Below are 21532 nucleotides of genomic sequence, written 5' to 3'. Positions count from 1 at the left end.
GCACTGGCATACGCGTCTTCAGTGCGGGTAATGTTTGAAGTAATAGCGATTTTGTTAATTTTAAATATTCCAATGCTTTGCTGCTTTGCTGCCCTGCGGTAATGTTTCCATGCAGTGTACAGAAAATGTGATACCATTCTAATGAGAATCGGAAACTAAGTCGGAGCAGCTCGAGCACAAAACAGAAGTGAAGAATACGTGTGATAGATAGAAGAGTGAAGGTAGCGAATGAATAGCTTCTGGCCTAGTAGAAAAAAGCAAGGCTCTAGCTGTAAAAAGCCATTATTGTACCCGTTCATATTCGTAGTTCGTAGAGGAGCCTCGACATGGAGCGCTGAGTGTGTGGACCATGTACTTACGTACTGCGTAGTGTATTAAAATCTTTTTTCTTGTTCGTATTACTTTTCGCTACTGCCGTCACCACCAAGTTGCCGGTTGCGCTGGAGAAGTTCCCCTTCCGGTCAATGTATCTCGAGTTTCCGCATCGTCTTCCGATGACCGGCGTTGAGTTTCAGAAACTCTCTGTGCAATGTTCGAGGAGGTTAGCACGGACTGTAAATGCGTCAGTTTTTACTGTTGTTGTAGGTTCTAAGTATTAGGTTTTCCACTAGTTACGTTTAGCGTTTCGTTTTTAAACACATATTGAACGTATAGCTACGTATGTTCACTCATCGAAGACAATACCAGTAGAAAGAGCTATTTAACTATTTGGAACAATCAACACAGGCGCGGTTATGCTGCTTATGACCTAGGGCGCAGCCGTAAGTGGAGATACAAACTCGTTAGTGTACCGCTAGGAGTTAAGGAAAAAACGCGAATCAAGCAACCAAAACGGTCTATTTCTATTCAGAGAATACCAAGGCCCTATTAACATCGAGTCGAACATTGTTCGTCGTATGGTCCGTTTTTGAGACCATCGTTTCTTTTGTAGCTTCTTTGTTCTTTATAGTTTCCGTTTTCCGCCAGTACAGTAACGTTCTGCAGCATCGTCACAATGCGATCGGGCGAAATACATTCGTCCAACTGATTATTTCAGCCATATTGTTCCGAATGAAAGCTATCATGCTATCGGACAAAAACACAAGTTTTGTAACACAGCTAGGCACAATAGCGTCCGATATTCCATTACAACAGCACGCAGGAAGGTTAGATAAAAAGTAGCAAATGATATCAAACGACGGTGGTCCTTAATAGCGCGTAATACTAGAGAGATGGATTTTAGAGTGTTTATCAACATTGGGCCTGTATAGTGTGAAGTGCGTGTAAAGAAGTTGTAGAAAAAGAGTGTATAAATAGAGTAACAAATATGACTGATATATTTTTGTACATGCGCGCAAAAACAGTTGAAGATGCTGTAAATATTTAATTGAAAGTGTATGTATAAAATCTTTCTACCGAGCAGAATAGATTCATTTATCAAGGCACATGGACTAAACCGAGTGGGATTGTAATGGATTGAAAAAAAATCTTGTTATTCAAAGTAAAGCAGTGTTTGTAATGATTCAATGCTATAAATATCACATTCAGTATGAAACCAGCGATCGGCCTTTTAGTCATGCATTGGATATTCACATACTGGAGTTGTGGAGTGGCAGGATGGTTTTATTTGCAGTTGAACTATTATCATGTTGGTGTAGTACCGTTAGATATCTTACACATTTAACACGTTTAATGACACATCACCCGAATTTACTAAATATACCATGTTAAGAATGACTTCATTCCAGGTTATTCAAATATTTTCCTAACGGTCGATCGATTCAAATCTATGAATATCGTCAAACGTCTTACGTGAGACGTTTCATATGTACCAGACGTCTGACAGCACAGCTGTCACTTCATTTTTTCAACTGTCATTTTTTCCTGACAGCGTAGCCTACCAATTGTGCGCGTTCCGTGAGCAAAGCAAACTTGCAACACATTCTTTTCGTTCGTGATATACTGTGCTCGAGCATTGTTTTCCCCGCGAACCGCTTATACCAACCGTAGCAAAGAGCAAATACGTTATCTATTTGCTTGACATACATATAAATTCATTGAAATAACTACCGAACCGGCTACACATCGGCGGGATTGACGTCGAAGCGCTGCTGTGGCGAAACGGAGCGATACTTTCTGACCGAGAAAAAGGCACACTGGTTCGTTATAGGGATTCCTGAGGATTGTTTATACGCTTTCTTATCACAACCGAGCGTATCCGTATCGAAAATCATTCGATTTATCCCACCACCATCGGTAGTGCCCGTTCTGTGCAGTTAATGAGCAGTAGCAGCAACCGCGAAAGCACGCCTTCTTGATGAACAGGTTGACACCGTGTGGGCCAAAAGAAGAAGACACTGTTAAGCAACGCAGAACACAACACACCCGACGACATTTCTGCACCATCTAATCCTTGCAGTATCATAATCAACGAGTTTTGCAAAGTAAAAAGCGCAGTACTGCTGGTATTTATTCGCCACACAAATGAACCACAGCTGATAGCGTGGAAGAGGCCGGGTATAGAGGAACGAAAATCAATCGCGAACGAACCAAAAGCGAAGTGTGAGAAACCATTATTTATTGAAAACAATATAGGAAAAAGTGTATCGAGTGTCACCGATGCGGTTTCTTGACTAGGCGAATTTAAGTAAGCAACGATGGTGTGTAGATGAAACGCTGTCCACAAGTGTGCCATTAGTAATGTGTGTGCGTGTGTGTAATGTACGTATGTGCGTGTGTGTGTAAAGTCGCGTTTTAGTTTTGTTTTTGTTTAGCATAGTGTCGCGCGCGCGGTGTCTTGTAATCATCATCTCAAGGTGCTGAGAGCTGTTGCATATCGGGTCAAGCTTAACGAGTGTGACCAGCGTAATTACAACAGCTTGCTCTCGCAACAAGGCAAGCCACATATAAGCCCGTACTGCACAACCGAGAAGGAGGAACTACCGCCACAATAGCATCCGTTGGCAGTAACAATCATGTGCGGCACAGCACGACTAAACAACGCTCACGATAGATCCGAATGAATAGCGGCCTTCTTCGCTGCCTAAGCTTGTCCTGTTTGTTCCGGAAGATCGTTGCAACGGAAAAGCACACCCGGAAGCGAAGACGCAAGAAGCGACGACAGACACACACGCGGTGGAACTGTGCAGCTGTACCGGAGCATTAGAACGGTGGGTTTACGTACCGAGGAATGTACGAGAGTCGAGCAACATGGGGTTTTATCGATGTAGAGAAACTTTGTTTACGAAAGGATATCTGATAGAAGGATTTTGCGAACAGCACAACGTAAAGTACTGCCAATGAGACAATACACAACATTGGGTCCTTTTTACACGCACGATAAGCGTTCATGTAGAGCTTATATCCTTCCGAATCGATACCCTTGATTGCAAGCCGTTTCGAGATTGCAATCTTGTCAGTTACTGGACAAAACCTATATCACTCTTGCCCCATGCGGGCAAGCTCCAGGGTTGATAGTAATTATAATAAGTACTCCTACCACCTCAACAACCGTGCAACCCCGGGGCCGGAACAATGCCACCCCAAAGTGCACATGGCAAAAGTTGTCTAGAAACTAGTGTGTAAACTTTGTCCCCGATAAAGCGTACCTTTTATCATGGAAGCAACTGCAGAGCAACATGTTTAATTGCGTGCTTTTAACCATGGTTCGATATGTACTTCATAGTAATGGGATTTTAAATGTAGTGCAAAGCGAATGTGCTTTTACTCCTCATTTGAAATGTGCCTACAATCACCTTGTCTGTGGTAAAGTAGCTAAATAAAGGAGAACACAATATGCAAAGTCTGTCGGAAGCGTATCGAGAGGTAGGCGGGTTTATTTGGGGAACCATAGCGACCGATTCATGTTCGCCCATTCCCTCATCGTCCCTCCCCTCCTCCCCCTCATCGTCCCTTTCGTCGCATAGTTTCCTCGCGCGCCCAACGATTGATTCATTTTTCATGAGCGATTGGTTTTTCCCTGGTGCTGTTCTACCATCGCAAAAGGACGGTGCGTGCCAGTAACACACAATTTTCCAACCCGATGCAACCGTACGTTTACGTTTCGGCAAGTGCATGTGTGTGCAAGTGGAACGTTGCACTTGCGGTCCTTAGTAGAGGCTAGTGACTCACACCGCGAATACAATCGATTACGGCGGGGGCGCGCTTACAATTGGCAACAGAAAATGTTGTGTGTGTTTGCTTTGTATTAGTGTGTATATCTTACTCATCGATAGTGTATGCAGTTGCGAAAAGCTCACAAAAAACGTGTAGCACAGTTGCTGTAAGTGAAAATGGGACGCTTGATATATCTACTGCTCAGCTTCATTCATAGGATTCGTTCTAGTTAGTACTGCGTTCGTTAGGGTGTTCGCACAGGTGTTTGTTGGGTATTTTGGCCTGAAATATTTCGTTTTTTTTTTATTCAAGAGTGGATTATTGGCGTCCAAATAGTGCATATTGTCCCATTTTTATTGTACACCGTATATAATTTCTTCTCTTGTGTTTTTGTAGGAGCTAATTCGTATGAAGTGCAGACGGTCTTTAAACGCAGAATCGGGTTTGCTAGCGAGCATCAATGAATGGTTGCGAAATATAGGTCACGCGGAAAGTGTTTCATTCACTGTTCCGTGCCGTCCGGCATATGAGAGGTCGTTCGTTGATTCATGAAAGATATCCGGTAAATGGCCAACATGTGTATGACATTATACGTCCGGCGACAAAAGGCATATCCGTACCCAGGACCACTTGAAGAGTTGCCGGAAGAACGTACCGCCAGGACCGTTAGTTACAAACCCGTCCATCAACCTATGAAAGGACAAGGACGGCGTGCGTATGATGTGATCGCGTTCAAGTGTGCCCCGTATGAATAGGGCACATCGTTCCGATGAGCAGTCATCGAGATAGTAGGCAATAAGGATAATCCTTTTCCGTTACATTGCGGAGAGAGAATAGCATAAGCTGCTCTGTCCGAAAGCATGTAAAAGAAGCACAATCGCGAGGAATATGCCCCAGGAATGCTCTTTATGCGTTTCGTAATACCTTTAAGTGTCCGTCATCGTTGAAACATTCTTTCGTAGTGAATGTGGTCCCCATTTTAAATAACAGAGCACCTCTATCAGTAACCGGGCTATAGAAGGGAAGCTGAGCACACATACAAAATCGCTCACGTAAATTGTTTTGCGCGTACCGCGGAACAATTTAAGAATAATCTATTTTAAATTATTTAACAATGACCTGAGCCGGACCCAATTGTCTAGCTATTTGTTCCGTACCGAGCAAAAACGGAAGAGTCCCAGGAGTAGGACGAGGTTTCTATCACCGCATATACCGATGGTGGTTTATCGAACAGAGTGTGGTGTCGGTGTCGTATCTTTCCGTGGTCACACTATTTTTAGTGTGATAAAGTTAAAATGCGCAAGGCCTACGAAGAGACAAGGGGGAATTTTAATTAAATTGTATGCAAACATGGGGAGAGCGCTGGTGCTTCTCATGTCCCAAAAACGAAGGGCTTCGGGTTTCCTCTTAACAGGTCCCTGACGCATCCTATGGCCGGATTGGAACAGCTTTACATTGTGGCGTATGCAAAAGCGGTGACAAACAAGATTGGTCCCTCCACATATCGTGTAACTTCGTAACTAATAGGACGCATCCTGGTGCTACGCTAGCGTATTGACCTTTAGGCTGTGTGGTTTCAGATTTTTCCATTCGATGGATTGGGGTGTTTCTATTCACTTAGGACCAGTTGTAGTTCTGGGCAATAAATTCATACAAAAGGGGGGTCTTTCCTCGTTCTCACGTCATAAATCAATTGGAATGAAAGTCACCGGATCTGATCAGACATAAAGTCTGAATCGATTGTTTGGAAAGATACGTGTATTCACCTCGAAACCAGTAATCTGCTGTTAGCTCCTTATCCTTTTCTAATCGTCTGCTGTAATGAATTCTTATCGAACTTCATGAACGTACCGTTGATCGCGCGATGGTTAGATTTGGGTACTTTATGGGGAGACTCATTTTTGAGGGTTATTCAAATGCAGCTATCCACGCGGTGAGGTGTGTTGGTAAGTGTAAGATATCCCTTATATTTATCACCCTGGGAGAGCGCATATCTCGATACCATGTGGCCGATTAAGCGTTTTAGAAGCATTAAAGAAACAAGTTATCGCATATGAGATAATTTCTATTTATATAATCAACAGGCCACGTACGTTTGTGCGTAGAGAAGTCGACGAGCAAGGAGAGTGATGCTTGCACGTGTGTTATTGTTGTTGTTAAATCACTTGTTATGTTGTGTATTATCGTTATTATCTAATGTTGTTCTTCGTTCTCATTTTTCTTCCACAGAACGTAGATTCAATTTGATAGTTGATAAATTTCGCCCAATAGAAGAGTTTCGTTGCCAGAACCGACGGAAAGGTGAGTTTTTTATTTTAAATCTATCCTTTTATTATGCATTAACATATTGTGTGTATTTCAGAAAACTCGCTCGGAAGATTCCCACCAGCAAAAGACACCACAATATTTCAGTGTGCGGGTTTAAGTGCAAGAGGTAGCAAACCACCGTAGCTAACAGAGAAAACCGAAAGCAGCAACGATGGGTGCCTTCCTGGAGAAACCTATGACCTCCAAGCACAATGAGCATGGGGAAGGTAATGGGCTTCGGTACGGTGTCGGTTCGATGCAGGGCTGGCGCTGCGAGATGGAAGACGCGTACCATGCCAAAACCGGTCTCGGTGAAAACCTGGAAGATTGGAACTATTTCGCGGTGTTCGATGGTCATGCGGGTGACAATGTGGCCAAGCACTGTGCGGAGAATCTGTTGCAGCGTATCGTCGCCACGACCGAGTTCGGTAACAATGACATAACGAAGGGCATACATACCGGCTTCCTGCAGCTGGACGAATCGATGCGCAACATTCCGGACCTCGCATCGGGCCTGGACAAATCGGGGACGACCGCCGTCTGTGCGTTCATCTCGAGCCAGCACCTGTACATAGCGAACTGTGGCGATTCGCGCGCCGTACTCTGCCAGAACCGGCAGCCAATCTTCTCCACCCAGGACCACAAACCGATCCTGCCGGGTGAAAAGGAACGCATACTGAATGCGGGCGGTTCGGTGATGGTGCAGCGCGTGAATGGCAGTCTTGCAGTCAGCCGAGCGTTAGGCGATTACACGTACAAGAACGTAAAGAATCTCGGCCAGTGCGAACAGCTGGTATCGCCCGAGCCGGAAATATTTTGCCGCGACAGGGAACCGGCCGACGAGTTCCTGATACTGGCTTGCGACGGTGTGTGGGATGTAATGAGCAATGACGAGCTGTGCCAGTTCGTGCACAACAGACTGGAAATATCGGACAGTCTGGTGGACGTTGCGAACCAAGTGATCGACACCTGTCTGCAGAAGGGTAGCAGGGATAATATGTGCATCATCATTATCGTTTTCCCCGGTGCACCGACCGTGTCGGAGGAGGCACAGAAGCGCGAAGAAGCACTGGAGCTACATTTGCGCAACCGTATCGAGCAAATACTGGGCACGATGGACCCGATCGATTATGGCACGCTGCTGAAGGAGCTCGCGAAGGAAGACATTCCTGATCTACCGCCTGGCGGCGGCTTACACGCCAAATGCTCGTTTATATCGAACATTTTTAAGGAGCTCCACCCAAAATTAGCAGAATCTTGTGAAATGGGCAAGTATTAGAATGTTCCAGAAGGATATCGCAAAACTAACAGAGAAGCAAAGCTGGAATGTGTCCGTTGATGTAAAAGGAAGGAATAACGATGTTCTCGTTCTGTTGCAAGATGCGAACGATCAGTCCACGTGTAAAATCGTTCGAATCACACTATGATCATGCACATCTGTTCGAAGATGCTTAGTATATTCGGAAAATCATGGATTTGTCTCGAGCGCACGGTCGAACTCAAGAAGCAGAAGAAATACAAAATGAATCATCCAGTTTACTTACTACGCAAATGTTGTTCCCGTTTGTCCTGAAGACGCGTGGAACCGAGCCGGTTGCAGAGTACAGACACACCCGCATATACGTAGTAACAACATACGCATCATCCACCTTCCTAAGCACACGAAAACAGAGATTGTAGTAGTAGCAAATAAGGCTGTGTTCATTGTTGCTGTTAGCGAGACGCAAAACCCTGAGTAAACAGGAGCACACAACCATTACAATTTGTCTTCAAATGGGTGCCAATGTTGAGTTGTGAGCAACTAAAGAAAGAACCAACAGAAACAATTGCTATTTTGTACAGAAAACCCCTGTTGCACTCTAATTGTTCCCAATTCGTATTGCGTGTCCAGGGGTATACAGTCCTAAACATCAACAGCAACACATACACACACACAGAGGTACAGGCAGCATCTGAATGATAGTGGAGGAAGAATTATTCGGGATGGTTGAACAGCATGGAGTCATAAAGCTTGGCGCAATAACGAACCCAGCAAATCACCATACAATCTATGTTCAGTGTTTTTATTGTATTGTATTATTATGAGCATTATTTTAAATGATATGATTTTAGGAACTACATTTAACAAATTCTGCTAAACATTAGTAAAGTGAATGTAAGTGTTTAGGAACGTATGAATTAATGTTTTTTCTTGTCTTCTTTAACGTATCGTGCACGATTTTTTTGTCTTTTACTTTCATTTTGTACCTTTTTACTTTGTTAAGTCCGTTAGGTAAGGGTTAGAAAATAGTTTGTTAAAGTGTTGTTGTGATAGGCGCTAGACAAACCCCTTCCCCTATTGCCCAATAGTTCCGCGAGATTAAGGATAACCAGTACGTCGTCAGATCACAACAGAAGAAGGGATTAGGTGACGTTTGTCGAAGCTTAAACATGGTTGAATTGAAAAAAGGGCAGATGAAGAAAAAAAAACAAACAAACAAACAAATGAAAGCAAACTTCACCAAACACTGAACATAAGCTTAAAGATAGTGTTAAAGTCACAAAAAAGACATGTTATTGTGAAGCATATAGGGAAACCGAGAGATTAGATGAAAATGGTAACGGGTATCAAAAAGAGATAAAGCGAAGAGGAAAACAACAGGAACTATCTTCAAACACACACACACACACATCGATATTCTTTTTCTTGTTTCTGTTTCTGAAGAGAAGTGTTGTGATACGATTTAAAGCGATTATATAAAAAAAAACTGAGGGCAGATTTAGTGGGCAAAGGTCGATCAAGAACATGACCGACAAAAACATACATTCCCTCTTGTGTGGGTTAGAATAGAAACGAAGGACAGGATCATGATTTTTTGGCAAAGAACTTTATAATCAAGTGTAATAATGATATTGTGTGCAGTAGTTAAAACACTTACCACACGATCACTGTAAAAAGTAAACAGACATACAAGCATGCAAATTAGGTTTCTTCCTGTAAGCACTTGTCTGTTTCCCTTCTTTGCGTTTGTCCGCTAAGACATCTGCATTAAGCGTTTAGTGCATTTTCAGTTAAGCATTATCTTGTATAAAGTTTGCTAATAAATCATCCTTCAACAATAAGTAACGGTAGGATTGATTAGAGTGAAGAACACGGGAAAAGATCGATTAAAACACTTTCCAGACCGTTGAAGCTTGTATTGAAGATAGGCTATGAAATCTGGACATTACAACATTGTTACGTTAATAGATTGGATTGTCCGACGACAAAGAAACGCTCTAACGAAATGGTACAAAATAGTGCAACAATTTACCGGAAGTGTTTCGGTTCGGCCGTCGACCAAAACCACTTCCACAAAAGGTTTCCGTTTAGTGGTTTGGGTGGCCGTCACAGTCCCGCTAAATGTTGCATGTTTTGTGATAGGTTTGTCACACAATCGACAAACGGAACAAACAGCCAAAAATATCATCTATTATTCAAAGCCAAGAAACATACAACTGGGCATAAATGGCATGAAATGGATAAATTGTGTATGATTCGTAGAGCAAAAATGGAGAAAAATCACAACCATCTCCCACACGCTTGCCCCGATAACTGTATGTGTGTATGTGTAAGTGTGCATCGGTTCGCTTGGAAATTTGCCATTTAAGTATGTGCATAGCCGCTTGGTACGAACCCACCCATACAGCGCAAACAGCAGCAGAGCTGCTGGAAGGTAGACGATTGAAACCATTCCATTTCGAAGGATTAATTATAACAAACGGAATACCATGCATTTTCGTACACAATGGACATACAGCAGAAGAAATGGAGTCAGTTAAAACACACTCTAGCAACAGGCTGAACAGAACCGCATTAGGGCAAGCATTTACGGAATAGGTGTATTACTCACTCCGGGTGGGTTTTAGGAAAAGGGGAAAAGGGGGCGTCCTAAGTGACCCATACAGACATACACACACACAAACCCCGTAAAAGTACTATCTTACCGTATCCAACCCGCAGACTAATACAAACGATCCTTAAAAGGTGAATAGTGATTGCATACTACCAGGCGCGTTAAGCCCACGATACACACACACACACAGCCTAGCGGAATTGCGCCAACACACACAAGCGAAAGGAAACAGTAGTACATTTATGCCCCGAATATACTTAAATAGCAGCATCATTTATCATCGCAGTCGGAAAAGGCATGTGTTGTGTCCGCTAGCAATCCCGTTGAATTATTGTATGCAGATGTGTATATCTCCCCGGGGCAAAAAAAAGCGTTACACTGTACGATGGGCCAAACTTATATCGCAATCAAACAGGAAGTAAACGATATACAAACAAAAAACATACTCACCCTCATTCATCCGATTCAAGATATATTTTTGGCATAAGAATATAAAGTGCTCGTCCTCCGAGTCGCCAGTAGAGGGACTGATGAGGGGGCCCGGTATGCCCCGATGATCCATTGAGTGTGTAAAACTTGTACTATCAGCAAAACAAAAACAACAACAAAAAACTAATCGCGGCATTTCCGTGTGTAAAACCAAACAAGGGACATATTAACGTGTGACTGTCGTCCTTGCTCGGAAGGGAACACGCAGAAGTATCTTATCGCTCGTACTGTTGTCGTCACGGTGCGAACAAGGGAGGAAGTAAACCGAATGGCACACCAAAAGGGTTCGCAGCCTGATGAGCAATGGGCAGCATCACGCACTGTAAATGAAAAACAAAAAGAAAATAGAGTTGGTGTTTTATTGCTAGAAGACCGTTTGAAATACGATTGTGCGCTACGTGTGTGATTTTAGTGATGAGAAGCATCCGAATAACTGTCGTCGATCGCGGGTGCGATCTTCGTTCTGTACAGACGGGTTTTGGAGCGACCGTGTGCGTGCGTGGCTTAAGTGGCTCCGATGTGCGTAAACGAGGAAACTGAACGAGGCGTTAATGTGTTTCTGTTTACCTATCCAACAGATAAATGTACCAAATCTCTTATCGTGCTCGGTTCGATGTGTCCACAGCTGGTTGTGATTGTTATCACCTGCGAGAAGAAGGGGACTGAAAGTGAAAACTCATTCCACCGAGTGAAAGCTACAAATTTAGTAATCATCTAATGGTAGCCTTAGTGTGCTTCAGCTGTGCCGCATACCGTCGACTGTTTGGAAGTTTAAGCATTAGCTCAGTGAAGAAGGATCGTATTAGTGCAGAAGAACATGACCGCAAAACGTTCCCTAACGCTGCTAGTGCTGGTAGCCATCAGTTACTACAAAGGAAGTTGGTGTGACAAGATCCAAATGTCTACAGAACTGCCCAGTAAAGCATCGCACATTACACAACCTGAAACGAGCTGGAATCAATCTAGCGCCGTGTTTGATCCAGCGTTCTACGTGACAACAGATTTTATTCTCCGTTTGAATGAACTCATCAAGCACTTGGCAACGTACTCGCTGGATAATACACTCGAGCCACGGGATGCTATCGACCTTGCGGGGGCCATGTGGAATCAAACGGAAGCCTCACTGGAAGATATTGTGACGCGTTCCCGGTCTACTACTGCCAATCGGCGGAATGGTAATTTAACGAACCTTGCCCTACGCACCGCACTGGAAGCAGTACAATCGGAGAAGAGTAACTTTTTAAGACAAATGGCGAACTACAACCATTCCAAAGCAACCCCGGAGATCGACGCCATATCGTTAATCGATCGTACAACACAAGATGGCGACGTGGTAATGTCCGATCCGGACATGACGCTTATTATGCACTCAAGCGTACACGAACTAACAACCGTCTCGATGGGACTGTTGCATTCGCTGGAAGGCATCACCGTCCCCAACCGGCAGGCGAGAGCCAACCCAACACAAAGTTCCGTCGAAAAGTTTCTCGCCGTTTTCAAGCGTGCCATAGTGGACACTAAGTTAAACTTTCAAACCCAAGCCAATCGGGTGCTCAGACGTGTCCGTGCACATCTTTCCGCACTCGACGGAACACGAGAGTTGGGGAGCTACTTGAAGTCTTATGCAGATCTTATCACGATGTTCAAGAAGGATGTCAATAAACTGCTTTACATGACGTACAGATCCGTTGAGATGTCGCTGAACCCTTACCGCACGAGGATTGACGAGGAGCTTACCATGGGTATCTCCGATCAGCTTACCACGGCCGGAATGTCCAACGGGCATGCATATCTTTATCTGTGCTTCAAGCGATACATCTTCCCCTACTACGACCAATCGCTGGCGGTGGCAAAGTTACTGCACTGTGGTGAACCGGAATTAAAAACGATGGAGTATCTGGTGACGGTAGCCATACCGATCCTGGAACGTGCCGCCATATCCGATAGTAGCGCGGTGCAGATGAATGTTATCTGCGCAAGTGGTTCCACAGAGTGTATGAATAATGTAAGCAGAATGGAACAACATCGCGTTGCAACTCTCGAGTGCTTAATCGACCAACTGTTTTCTTTTTCTTTGCAGTATTACATGTCATTGAGCGACCAGTTATATGCGGCCCAAGAACGCTTCCAGAGTTATGAGCACTTCATAGAACTGGAGCTGTTGGCGCTGTCGCATCGGGTAGATGTCTGCGCGTACTCGACTGTGTTAGATGTGGAGAATTACGTACAAGTGATCAAAGCGAAATTCCAATCCTGCTTGAACACGGGATCAGTTAACTAAGCAAAGGTTTTATGCAGAACAAACTAATAAAGTATGTTGGTAGTACTTCTTTTCATTACTTATAACCGGAAAACTGAACGGCCGGTGGGGTCTTCACACGACACCGGTCCAAAATCCCGTCCAGATCGTTCCCTCGAAGCAAGGATTAACTATGCAGCTGCGTGGTAATATAAGGTCTAGTAAACGAGAAATGGCGGGTAGAAGATCGTGACGTCAAGAAAGAGAGAGAGAACCGGAAAACTCAAAGGTCCCTTTACTATCAGTCTGCGCCAAGGAGATGGACTAGCTTGTCTACTCTTCAGCCTAATGCTAGAGAGGACCATCCGCGACCCATCGTGGACATCATAGGTTTAAACCTCTTCTACGTACAGATAGATGACCGCACTTTCGAAGTCGTCCGAAACTTCACCTATCTTGGGTCAAAAAGGTAAGCACCGACAGTACCGTCTTTCTACAGTCTGAGGTAACTACTCTACCGAGATTATGGCTTGGCTGACGACGGTGCTCATCCGTGAGAGGTTTAGAGGACTCCTGCTGCAAGAGAATGTTTCTAACCTGTTTAAAATATGGAGCAAGGCTTTTGCTAATTCTATTTTATTAGTTGATGAACGATACAAAACTCTCTTCATGATTAACTGCTGACACGTGCTCTAGATGAACGTGTAATATAGCAACCTTGATCCCCTACTCACACCGCGTTGTCTATCAACCTTGACCGAAAACATTTTCCAGCTGTCATTAGCCGTTTTGTTGTGATTTCGGCATTCTTCAGCGACAGATACGGGAATAGCAAACTTTACATAACGGAGTGGATTGTTGTTCATTTCACTTTTTTGTCTGCCGTATAGGTCAGGTGCTAAACTACACTCTCCTTCTCACAAGCAATGGCATCGACAATAGAAAGCTTTTACAATAGAACGACGACTGCCGGTAGAGATATCAAATTGCTATACAGAATCATTTCACCGATAAATCTCACAACACCATTCGATATATTGCAGACATGAAGGATTGGCCACGCAATGCCGTTTTGTACCAGCCGTACGAGGAGGAACAGATACTGCTGGCGGAAAATGCTAGCTGTCTGGCGGTACGAACCTATCTAAAAATGCTTAACCTTCCCGTGGCAGTGGAGCAACGGGCGAATGCGGAATTCATCTCGCCCGGTGGCCGGCGAACGAAGCTGCCCGTGCTACGGGTAGAAAACTTCATATACGCCGAGTTTGATCACATCGTCACGTTCGTGGAGCAAAATTTTAACAAATCACTCAGTGCAGACCTTTCATCGGAAGATAAAGATTTGGTGCGTTCACTCATCTGCCTGGCGGAGCACATGTTTACCAATGCCGAGCAGTACATCAGCTGGGTGGATGCGGATGTGCGCGACGCAGTGACGAAGCAACGCAATGGATGTGTGTTTCCGTTTCCGCTTAATTATGTGCAGAACTGGCGCAAGGAAAGTGCCGTAAAGCAACAGCTTCGGATGGCAGATTACCTAAACGTAAACTTGGACAGGGTCGTAGCGGATGTGGATCACCTGTGTCAGGATTTGAGCAACCGGTTGGGCGATAATATGTATTTCTTCGGTGAAAAGTATGTACGATGGAGTGAATTTAGTTATCATGGCTACCAAATAATCATTCTCTTTTCCTTCGTTCAGGCCAACGGAATTGGATGCGCTCGTGTTTGGTCATCTGTACAGTATTTTTACCATGAAGCTGCCTAACAACGTGCTTGCCGAAACAATCAACAAGCACAGCAATTTGAAAAATTTGTGCTTCCACATCGACGTGGATTACTTTACGGCGAAGGAAAAGGGCAAATTAATGAAATAATCTCGCCGTCCTGGGGGGTGCTATGCAGTTTGAATATATATAAGCGAGCTGTATTCTGAATGTAGATACTGAATTTATTTGTGATGAGTTTCCTCCATATTTGAATGCTAATTCATAACATCCGTCACTTCTCTTTTCAAACCTTTTTATTTAAATTCGTAACGTCTTATACATATCTGTTTCGGTCAGTTTCCGCTTCCGCTTTAGTAATTCTGTAACTTCAACCGCGGCACAATGTTCATACTGGTGAGCTCCTGGAACAGTAACTTGCACGCATACGGCATCGATATTTTCGACACACTCGCCGAAGAGCGACAGTTGTGACACCAGGAAGAGTAGGCCAACCTACCGCAAACGTTACACACATCCACATCGAACGCATCGGATGAAATCATCAACCGTTCCATGATCAACATGCTGGCACCGTACGATATCAAACAGTCGCGTTCCATCTCGCCCAACCGCAGCCCACCCTCACGACTACGGCCTTGGGTCGGTTGGCGCGTCAAAACTGCTCGTGGACCACGCGCACGTGCATGCATCTTGTCCTGCACCATGTGCTTCAACTTCTGATAATACACCGGTCCCGAGTAGATGTACATCTCGAGCGGTTCGCCCGTAATGCCCGAATAGAAAACATCCTTACCGAGATAGTTAAACCCATGCTTAAACAGCTCATCCTGCAGATCCTGACATTTCGATCCACCGAATGCGGTTCCGTAGTGGAATTTTCCCTCCAGCACGCCCGCTTTACTGCCCAGCAGCTCGAGCGTTTTACCCACCGTCATACGGGAGGGGAACCCGTGCGGGTTCATCACCATATCCGGCGACATTCCGTAATCGTTGAACGGAAGATCCTCCTGGTCCACAATCAACCCCGTCACACCTTTCTGTCCGTGGCGGGAGCTGAACTTGTCACCAATTTCTGGACGTCGCGTTTGACGCAACAGGATCTTCACCAGGAACTCTTCCTCGTTGTTCGTAGACACGAGCACTCGCTCGGCATAACTCGGCTCGGTGCCCTTGTATGTGATCGGTACCGCACTGTACGCGATCGGTTGTTGGCCCGATTCTTTCTGTTCGATAGGATTGTTCGATTTTACAGCGGGCATCTCCTTGTTCACCATCGTCTGTTTGCAGGTGAGCCGTTCGCCCGGCGACACGATCCCATCCGTATCGAGACATTCGTGCTTGCTGATAATTTTACCCGTCAGTGCATCCTTCATCGGACCCATGATACGATCGAACGTCTGGTTGCTGTAGCGCTTGATGGTGCACTTGCTGTTCTTGTACACGAGACACCGGCCGTACCCACGATCGATCGCTGCTTTGTTGAGGATTAGCGCATCTTCGATATCATACCCGGAGTAGCTCATAACGGCCACCGTTGCATTCTGTCCTGCCGGTAGCTTGTCGAAGTTGGTCAGCTCGATCGTGCGCGACCGTACCATCGGACTCTGCGGGTACACAATGTTGTACATCAGTGTGTCGATTCGATTTTTCTGGTTGTATCCGATAATACCCATCGCCTGCTTTCCCATAGCACACTGATACGTGTTACGTGGGCTCTGGTTGTGGTGCGGGTACGGTACCAAGCCAGCACAAACACCCAACAACGTAAATGGTTCGATCTCAAGATGCGTCGTCTTTTCCGGATCGATATCACGCTCTTGGTAAGCGATGAAGGAATCATTTTCCTCGTTCACATCCAGATACTCGATCAGCCCGTCGTGCAGGAAGTCATCGAATTTCCGCAACCCCAGCTTCATCTGCTCGATGTGTTCTTGTTGCACGAGCGGTCGCCCGCCTTGCACGATGATGTACGGACGGCAAAGCCTACCTCCGTCAGTGTGTATGTAAACACAGCGCTGCGTAAACGATGTATGGATCGAAACAAACGATCCGATCAAACCGCGTCGTCGCATCATCCGGAACACCTCCACCAGTCGGCGGTAAGCGATTGTTACGCCCAGAATGTTACCGTTAATGAACACCATGAAGACCTTCGGATTGTTGATCGTTTCTCCACCGAGCAGACGGATATCCTCGACACCGGCATTGTACGCTAGACGGATTACCGGTTCCTCATCCACCTCGGTGGTAATGTGCGTCATAAGGGCTAAATTTTTCACCAACCCACAAGCCTCTCCCTCCGGTGTGTCGGACGGGCAAAGCATACCCCACTGGCTGGGTTGTAGTGAACGCGGTCCGGACACCTTACGAGTCTTTTCAAACTGCGAATTAACGCGTGTCATCATACCGAGTGCGGAGATGTAGCTTAACCTCGACAGGACCTGCGTTACACCTGCTCTTTCCATCTTGAATCGTTTAATCGTCCAATTACCAGTGGAAATGGCCGTCTCCAATCCGGACGTAATGAGGGCCTCTCGCATGTGCTTCCCCACGTCAAACTGGGCGGCCTTAATCTTCGGAATGTTCTTGTCGGCTATCATCTTCAGCTCCCAATTAAAGCGCTTGAACAGATCCTCGAACATCAAAGACAGTAGCGATCCGGCCAGCTCGAGTCTTTTGTTGCCGTAATAATCACGATCATCCACGGAGTTTCGATCTAGCTCGGCGGCCATTACACGACGGATCATTAGCGCCACATAGATCGCCTTTACCTGAAAGTTGAAGCTCGGCACGGGAACGTGCGCGAGAATCGTCGTGGCCAGCAAATCGCGCGCTTCATCGGCCGTGGTTTTGTATTTCGTTGCCGCTGTAGTGAACCGTTTCGCGATCAACTTCGAGCCCATGTATTCCAGGGCACGCTGCTGGGTAAAAACTTTATGATTGGCCGCTTCCAGTAAGGACGGTGCGAACCGTTTCTGCGTTTCCGAATCGATACCGACCAGTTGCATTATTTCCTGATCCGACGCAATACCCATCGCTTTCAGGATGATAGCAACGGGAATCTCTTCCGTCATGGAGTTGTGCTTTAGATAGTATCGTCCATGCTTGGTAATCAGGATTGTGCGCGACTTTTTCTCATGCGTGGAGCTCGTTACTTGGCACTGGATAACACCGTTGTAGTCCTCCGTGATCATTTTGTTCCAGCTTAGTTGCTCCTGGATGAGAATTACCTTTTCCGTGCCGCGGATAATAAAGTAACCGCCCGGATCCATTGGACATTCGTTCACTTTCGACAGTTCGTAGTCCGATTTGCCGGTCAGCACACAGTTTGACGACCGGAGCATTATCGGCATCCGACCGATGAGCAACCCATTCCGAACGACACGTTGCGTGCCTCTGGTATACTCGATGTCGACCGTAATCGGTGCCGAGTACGTCATATCCCGCAGGCGACATTCGTGCGGAGTGGTAGATTTGGTGTTATTAAACCCTTCCTCCACGTCCGGCTTACCGACGTGTACGTTCAGATACTTCAGGTAAAAGCACGGATCGGCATCACTTTTTACTTCCTCGTTCGCTTGCACAATCTTTTTGATGTCCACATTGATGAAGTAATTAAACGAGTCAATGTGCTGCTTTACCAATCCTTTCACCTGCAGGAAAGCCGGCACTAGTTTCCATTTTTCCTGCAATGCGAATTCAATTGATTATATTGCCGGTCTTTCTCCTTTTGGGGGTGGTGTAGGGTTATCCATACGCACCTCTAGTGCACGTTGCACTTTCTTGTAGTTTTTGCCCTCTTCTTTCCAGTATTTTTCCTCGGCATGCATAGTGCATTCGAAGGGGAAAACTACCTTCTTTTGTTAATGAGCAAATAGGCAGCTGAACTATTTACTTTTTCTTTAAATTTAAAAAAAACACCAAGTAATTTTACGCAGCGGAGTAACGTGTTCGCTGGTAAACACTGTTTTGACGTTTCGGGCCGGTGTAGCAGGGTTGTCCGACGGGAATATTGTTCATGCGTAGTGAAATATATTCTTATATAGGTATCTAACTGTTAAACAATGAAACAAATATTTGAATCATGATATGGTTGCCATGGAAAACTCATAAATTATGATAATATCCTATATACAGGTTCCGTAGGTAAAGAATTTGAATCATTTGCTTTGACACCTCTGATGTAAACAAAATGTGATCGAAATTGGAAAGCAGTTTTTCGGGCAGACCCAATCATAGCACACCTTCATGCATAAATATCTTGTGCAATTTCTGTGGAAAATGGATTGAATTCCTTTGATTTTCTCCTATTTTCCATTTGAAAAACCAAAAATTAAGCAGGAAAATCAATATAATATATTTTTCTGTCTGTGTACTATACATATTTTCAAACTTCCCTTGCACCGGTTGTCAACCTTACTTAAACCAACGGATCGTAAGTTTTGACTATTTTGTGTTCTCCTTTTTATTATGCTCGTTCGCAACAATATGCCAACAACATGTACAACTACAACCCCACAGCTAAGGAGGGGGATGAAAAAACCAGTTCGTGTGGTACGATCATATCCATTCGTCGTCTGATTTAGTCATACTTTCACATTCATTCGGTTCGGTTAGCATTTGTACAAACTTCGAAGATTGTATTATTTACACTGCAGAAGTGTTAGACGCAGTGATCTGTTGCTGTAAACTGTATGTTTAGCATTCTCGAAGTAAAATAAAATCGAATTCAGTGCAATTGACGAACGAAACAACCTTCACCTTTTCAAAAATGGGAGCAGTGTAGTTGGTTGGAGAATGATATTTGGATGGATCGCTGCCACCTATTGTGTACACCCGATCAAATGCCGTAACCAGCTGATCAAGTGACTTACTGACACTATTCAGAAATAGTGCCAAATAATGTTTCTCCGGGCCATGACTACAACTCGGTTCCGATTCGTGCCCGGAATATGTGCTAATTCGTGTCACCAAAAAACGGAAAAGAAGTTCCCATCAATCGCCACCCAACTTTTACCTGTGCTTGTTGAATTTTTCGTGGCATTTATTTTGCCACAGCCTTCATTACTTGCTTGCTTCGCTCCTACACACAAACCTTGCGATCGTTGCATAGGATCGTAATAACGCAGCTGGTCAACTGTGCATAAAACAAACCAACGGCTGTAATGTAAATCATACCCCGTAATCGTAATCATAAAATGAACCCATCAGCTTTTAGGTGAAACTGATTCGCCCGTAAAGCACAGAAGGAGACGGGGAAAAACCCCTCGATGTGCGCTTCTTTTTTTTTTGTCCACGTGCAAAACGTAGTCGTGCGTGATCTGCTCATTTTTGCGTCCGTGATCTGTGATGTGAAAAATTTACCACACCACCACCAACAGCCATTAATTAGTGTGTCCTAGCGCGCACCGTCACCGGTTGGAAAGAAGAAAAAGCGTTCCAATTAAATGATCAGCACGTGTATATGTGTGTCTTTGTGTGTGTGTGCGTGTATGTGTGATCACTCGATTGTATTAATGAAACACAACAGCAGGGAATGGGAATGATTACAGCTTGCCGCTGAGTGAATTGTCCGAGTGTTTGATAGGAAAGTGAAACAGTTTGATACGAAAGATTTGCGCGTGCGAACGAGCGAAAAGTGACGAACCTCCTTTCGCCATCCGATGGAGAGAGAGAGAAACAGCGATCGCGCTGATGATAGATCGATGCAATTCGTCTCCGTTGTGTGGTGAAGTGGATCGATGTTCAAGGGACCATCGGACCCTTGCGGCCATTGACTGAGGATTCTCCTGGCGAACTGGATGGGCAAGGTGGCCGGCCTTTGCGGGAGCCGCAATTGATTTGCACTTGAAGACAGCTTGAAGTGTAGAAAGCTATCAGATCGAGCGAACGAGCAAAATTAATTATGCTTGTTGAGATTTCTTTTATGTTAATATAGTTTCTACTAGACTTTGTCTTCAAAACATTACATCTTATGTTGACAATTTTGATAAACTTCAACAAGCCATTTAAAGTCATTTTTGTTGCTAACACAGCTTGAAGTGGGATTGAGAAAACCTTCTCCAGCTGATCATCACCGGTGAAAAGTGGTTGATGAACAATTATTTGTGGCTCATTATCCATGGGCTCTATCGTAAGAAATCAATTACCTCCCGTAGAGACAAACTCCAAACCGAGGAATGAATGGCAGCTAGTGCCATTTACCTTCAATACATGAAAAAAAAACATTACTTTGTTTTACCAGTGACGGTCATTGTTGATTATTTCCATCTCACATATTCGTTACGCGGTGGTTTCTTACCTTTCGGCATCTGTTCGACACAACCGGGCAAACGATTGGAGGTGTCTAAATCAGGCAAAGCACAGCAAAAAAAACCGCGCTGTAACTGAGCACCTTAGCAAAAGGGCTGCCATTTTAAGCGTACTCAAACATTCGTACTCGTGCGAAACATTTGCGCCGCTAGTAGGAGAATAGTACGTTTACTTTCCATTTCATTCAGTGTACCGGTTTTAGCATCGTGCAGTGTGATCGGTATCCGGCAGGCCGGAAAACAGCGACAACGAACCTCACCGGTGGCAACATCATGCGCGTCAAGGTCAGCGAATAATGTCCACTCCGCCCAGGTCCGCGTCCCGAAGGTGGTCGCTTTTTTTTTGCGCGCACCAACAGTGTGGGATCGTTTGTGAATGGTGAGCTAGATTGATTTGCGGCAGTGTGACCGAAACCCGTTTAAGCGAAAGAATCGCCCCAGCAAAGGCGCAATACCACCAATCTATGTCCCAGTGCATAGGACACA

At 44.9% G+C, this 21532-nt stretch overlaps 4 protein-coding genes across 4 annotated transcripts; 3 read left to right on the top strand and 1 right to left on the bottom strand.

Annotated features, from left to right (window-relative positions):
- The first annotated feature begins 6574 nt into the window (after nucleotides 1-6574).
- On the top strand, nucleotides 6575-7681 carry LOC128711081 (protein phosphatase 1B). The gene has a single exon (XM_053805945.1). It carries the CDS (start codon nucleotides 6575-6577, stop codon nucleotides 7679-7681), a length of 1107 nt encoding a protein of 368 aa, XP_053661920.1.
- Nucleotides 7682-11583: 3902 nt separating this feature from the next.
- On the top strand, nucleotides 11584-13047 carry LOC128711180 (uncharacterized). Its single transcript, XM_053806043.1, has 2 exons — nucleotides 11584-12771; nucleotides 12847-13047. The coding sequence occupies exons 1-2, from the start codon at nucleotides 11584-11586 to the stop codon at nucleotides 13045-13047; spliced, it is 1389 nt and encodes a 462-aa protein (XP_053662018.1).
- An 884-nt stretch (nucleotides 13048-13931) lies between these two features.
- Nucleotides 13932-14882, top strand: LOC128713927 (metaxin-2). The gene is made up of 3 exons (XM_053808798.1): nucleotides 13932-13977; nucleotides 14049-14640; nucleotides 14708-14882. Exons 1-3 carry the CDS (start codon nucleotides 13932-13934, stop codon nucleotides 14880-14882), a joined length of 813 nt encoding a protein of 270 aa, XP_053664773.1.
- A 203-nt stretch (nucleotides 14883-15085) lies between these two features.
- Nucleotides 15086-18565, bottom strand: LOC128713693 (DNA-directed RNA polymerase III subunit RPC2). Its single transcript, XM_053808555.1, has 2 exons — nucleotides 18497-18565; nucleotides 15086-18421 (listed from the first exon to the last, which is right to left on the bottom strand). Exons 1-2 carry the CDS (start codon nucleotides 18563-18565, stop codon nucleotides 15086-15088), a joined length of 3405 nt encoding a protein of 1134 aa, XP_053664530.1.
- Between the last annotated feature and the right edge of the window lie 2967 nt (nucleotides 18566-21532).

This window comes from Anopheles marshallii, chromosome 3 (assembly GCF_943734725.1).
Source record: "Anopheles marshallii chromosome 3, idAnoMarsDA_429_01, whole genome shotgun sequence".
Taxonomy (NCBI): domain Eukaryota; kingdom Metazoa; phylum Arthropoda; class Insecta; order Diptera; family Culicidae; genus Anopheles; species Anopheles marshallii.
Note: the sequence above shows the minus strand (reverse complement) of the source record. Positions and strands in the feature narration are given on the sequence as shown.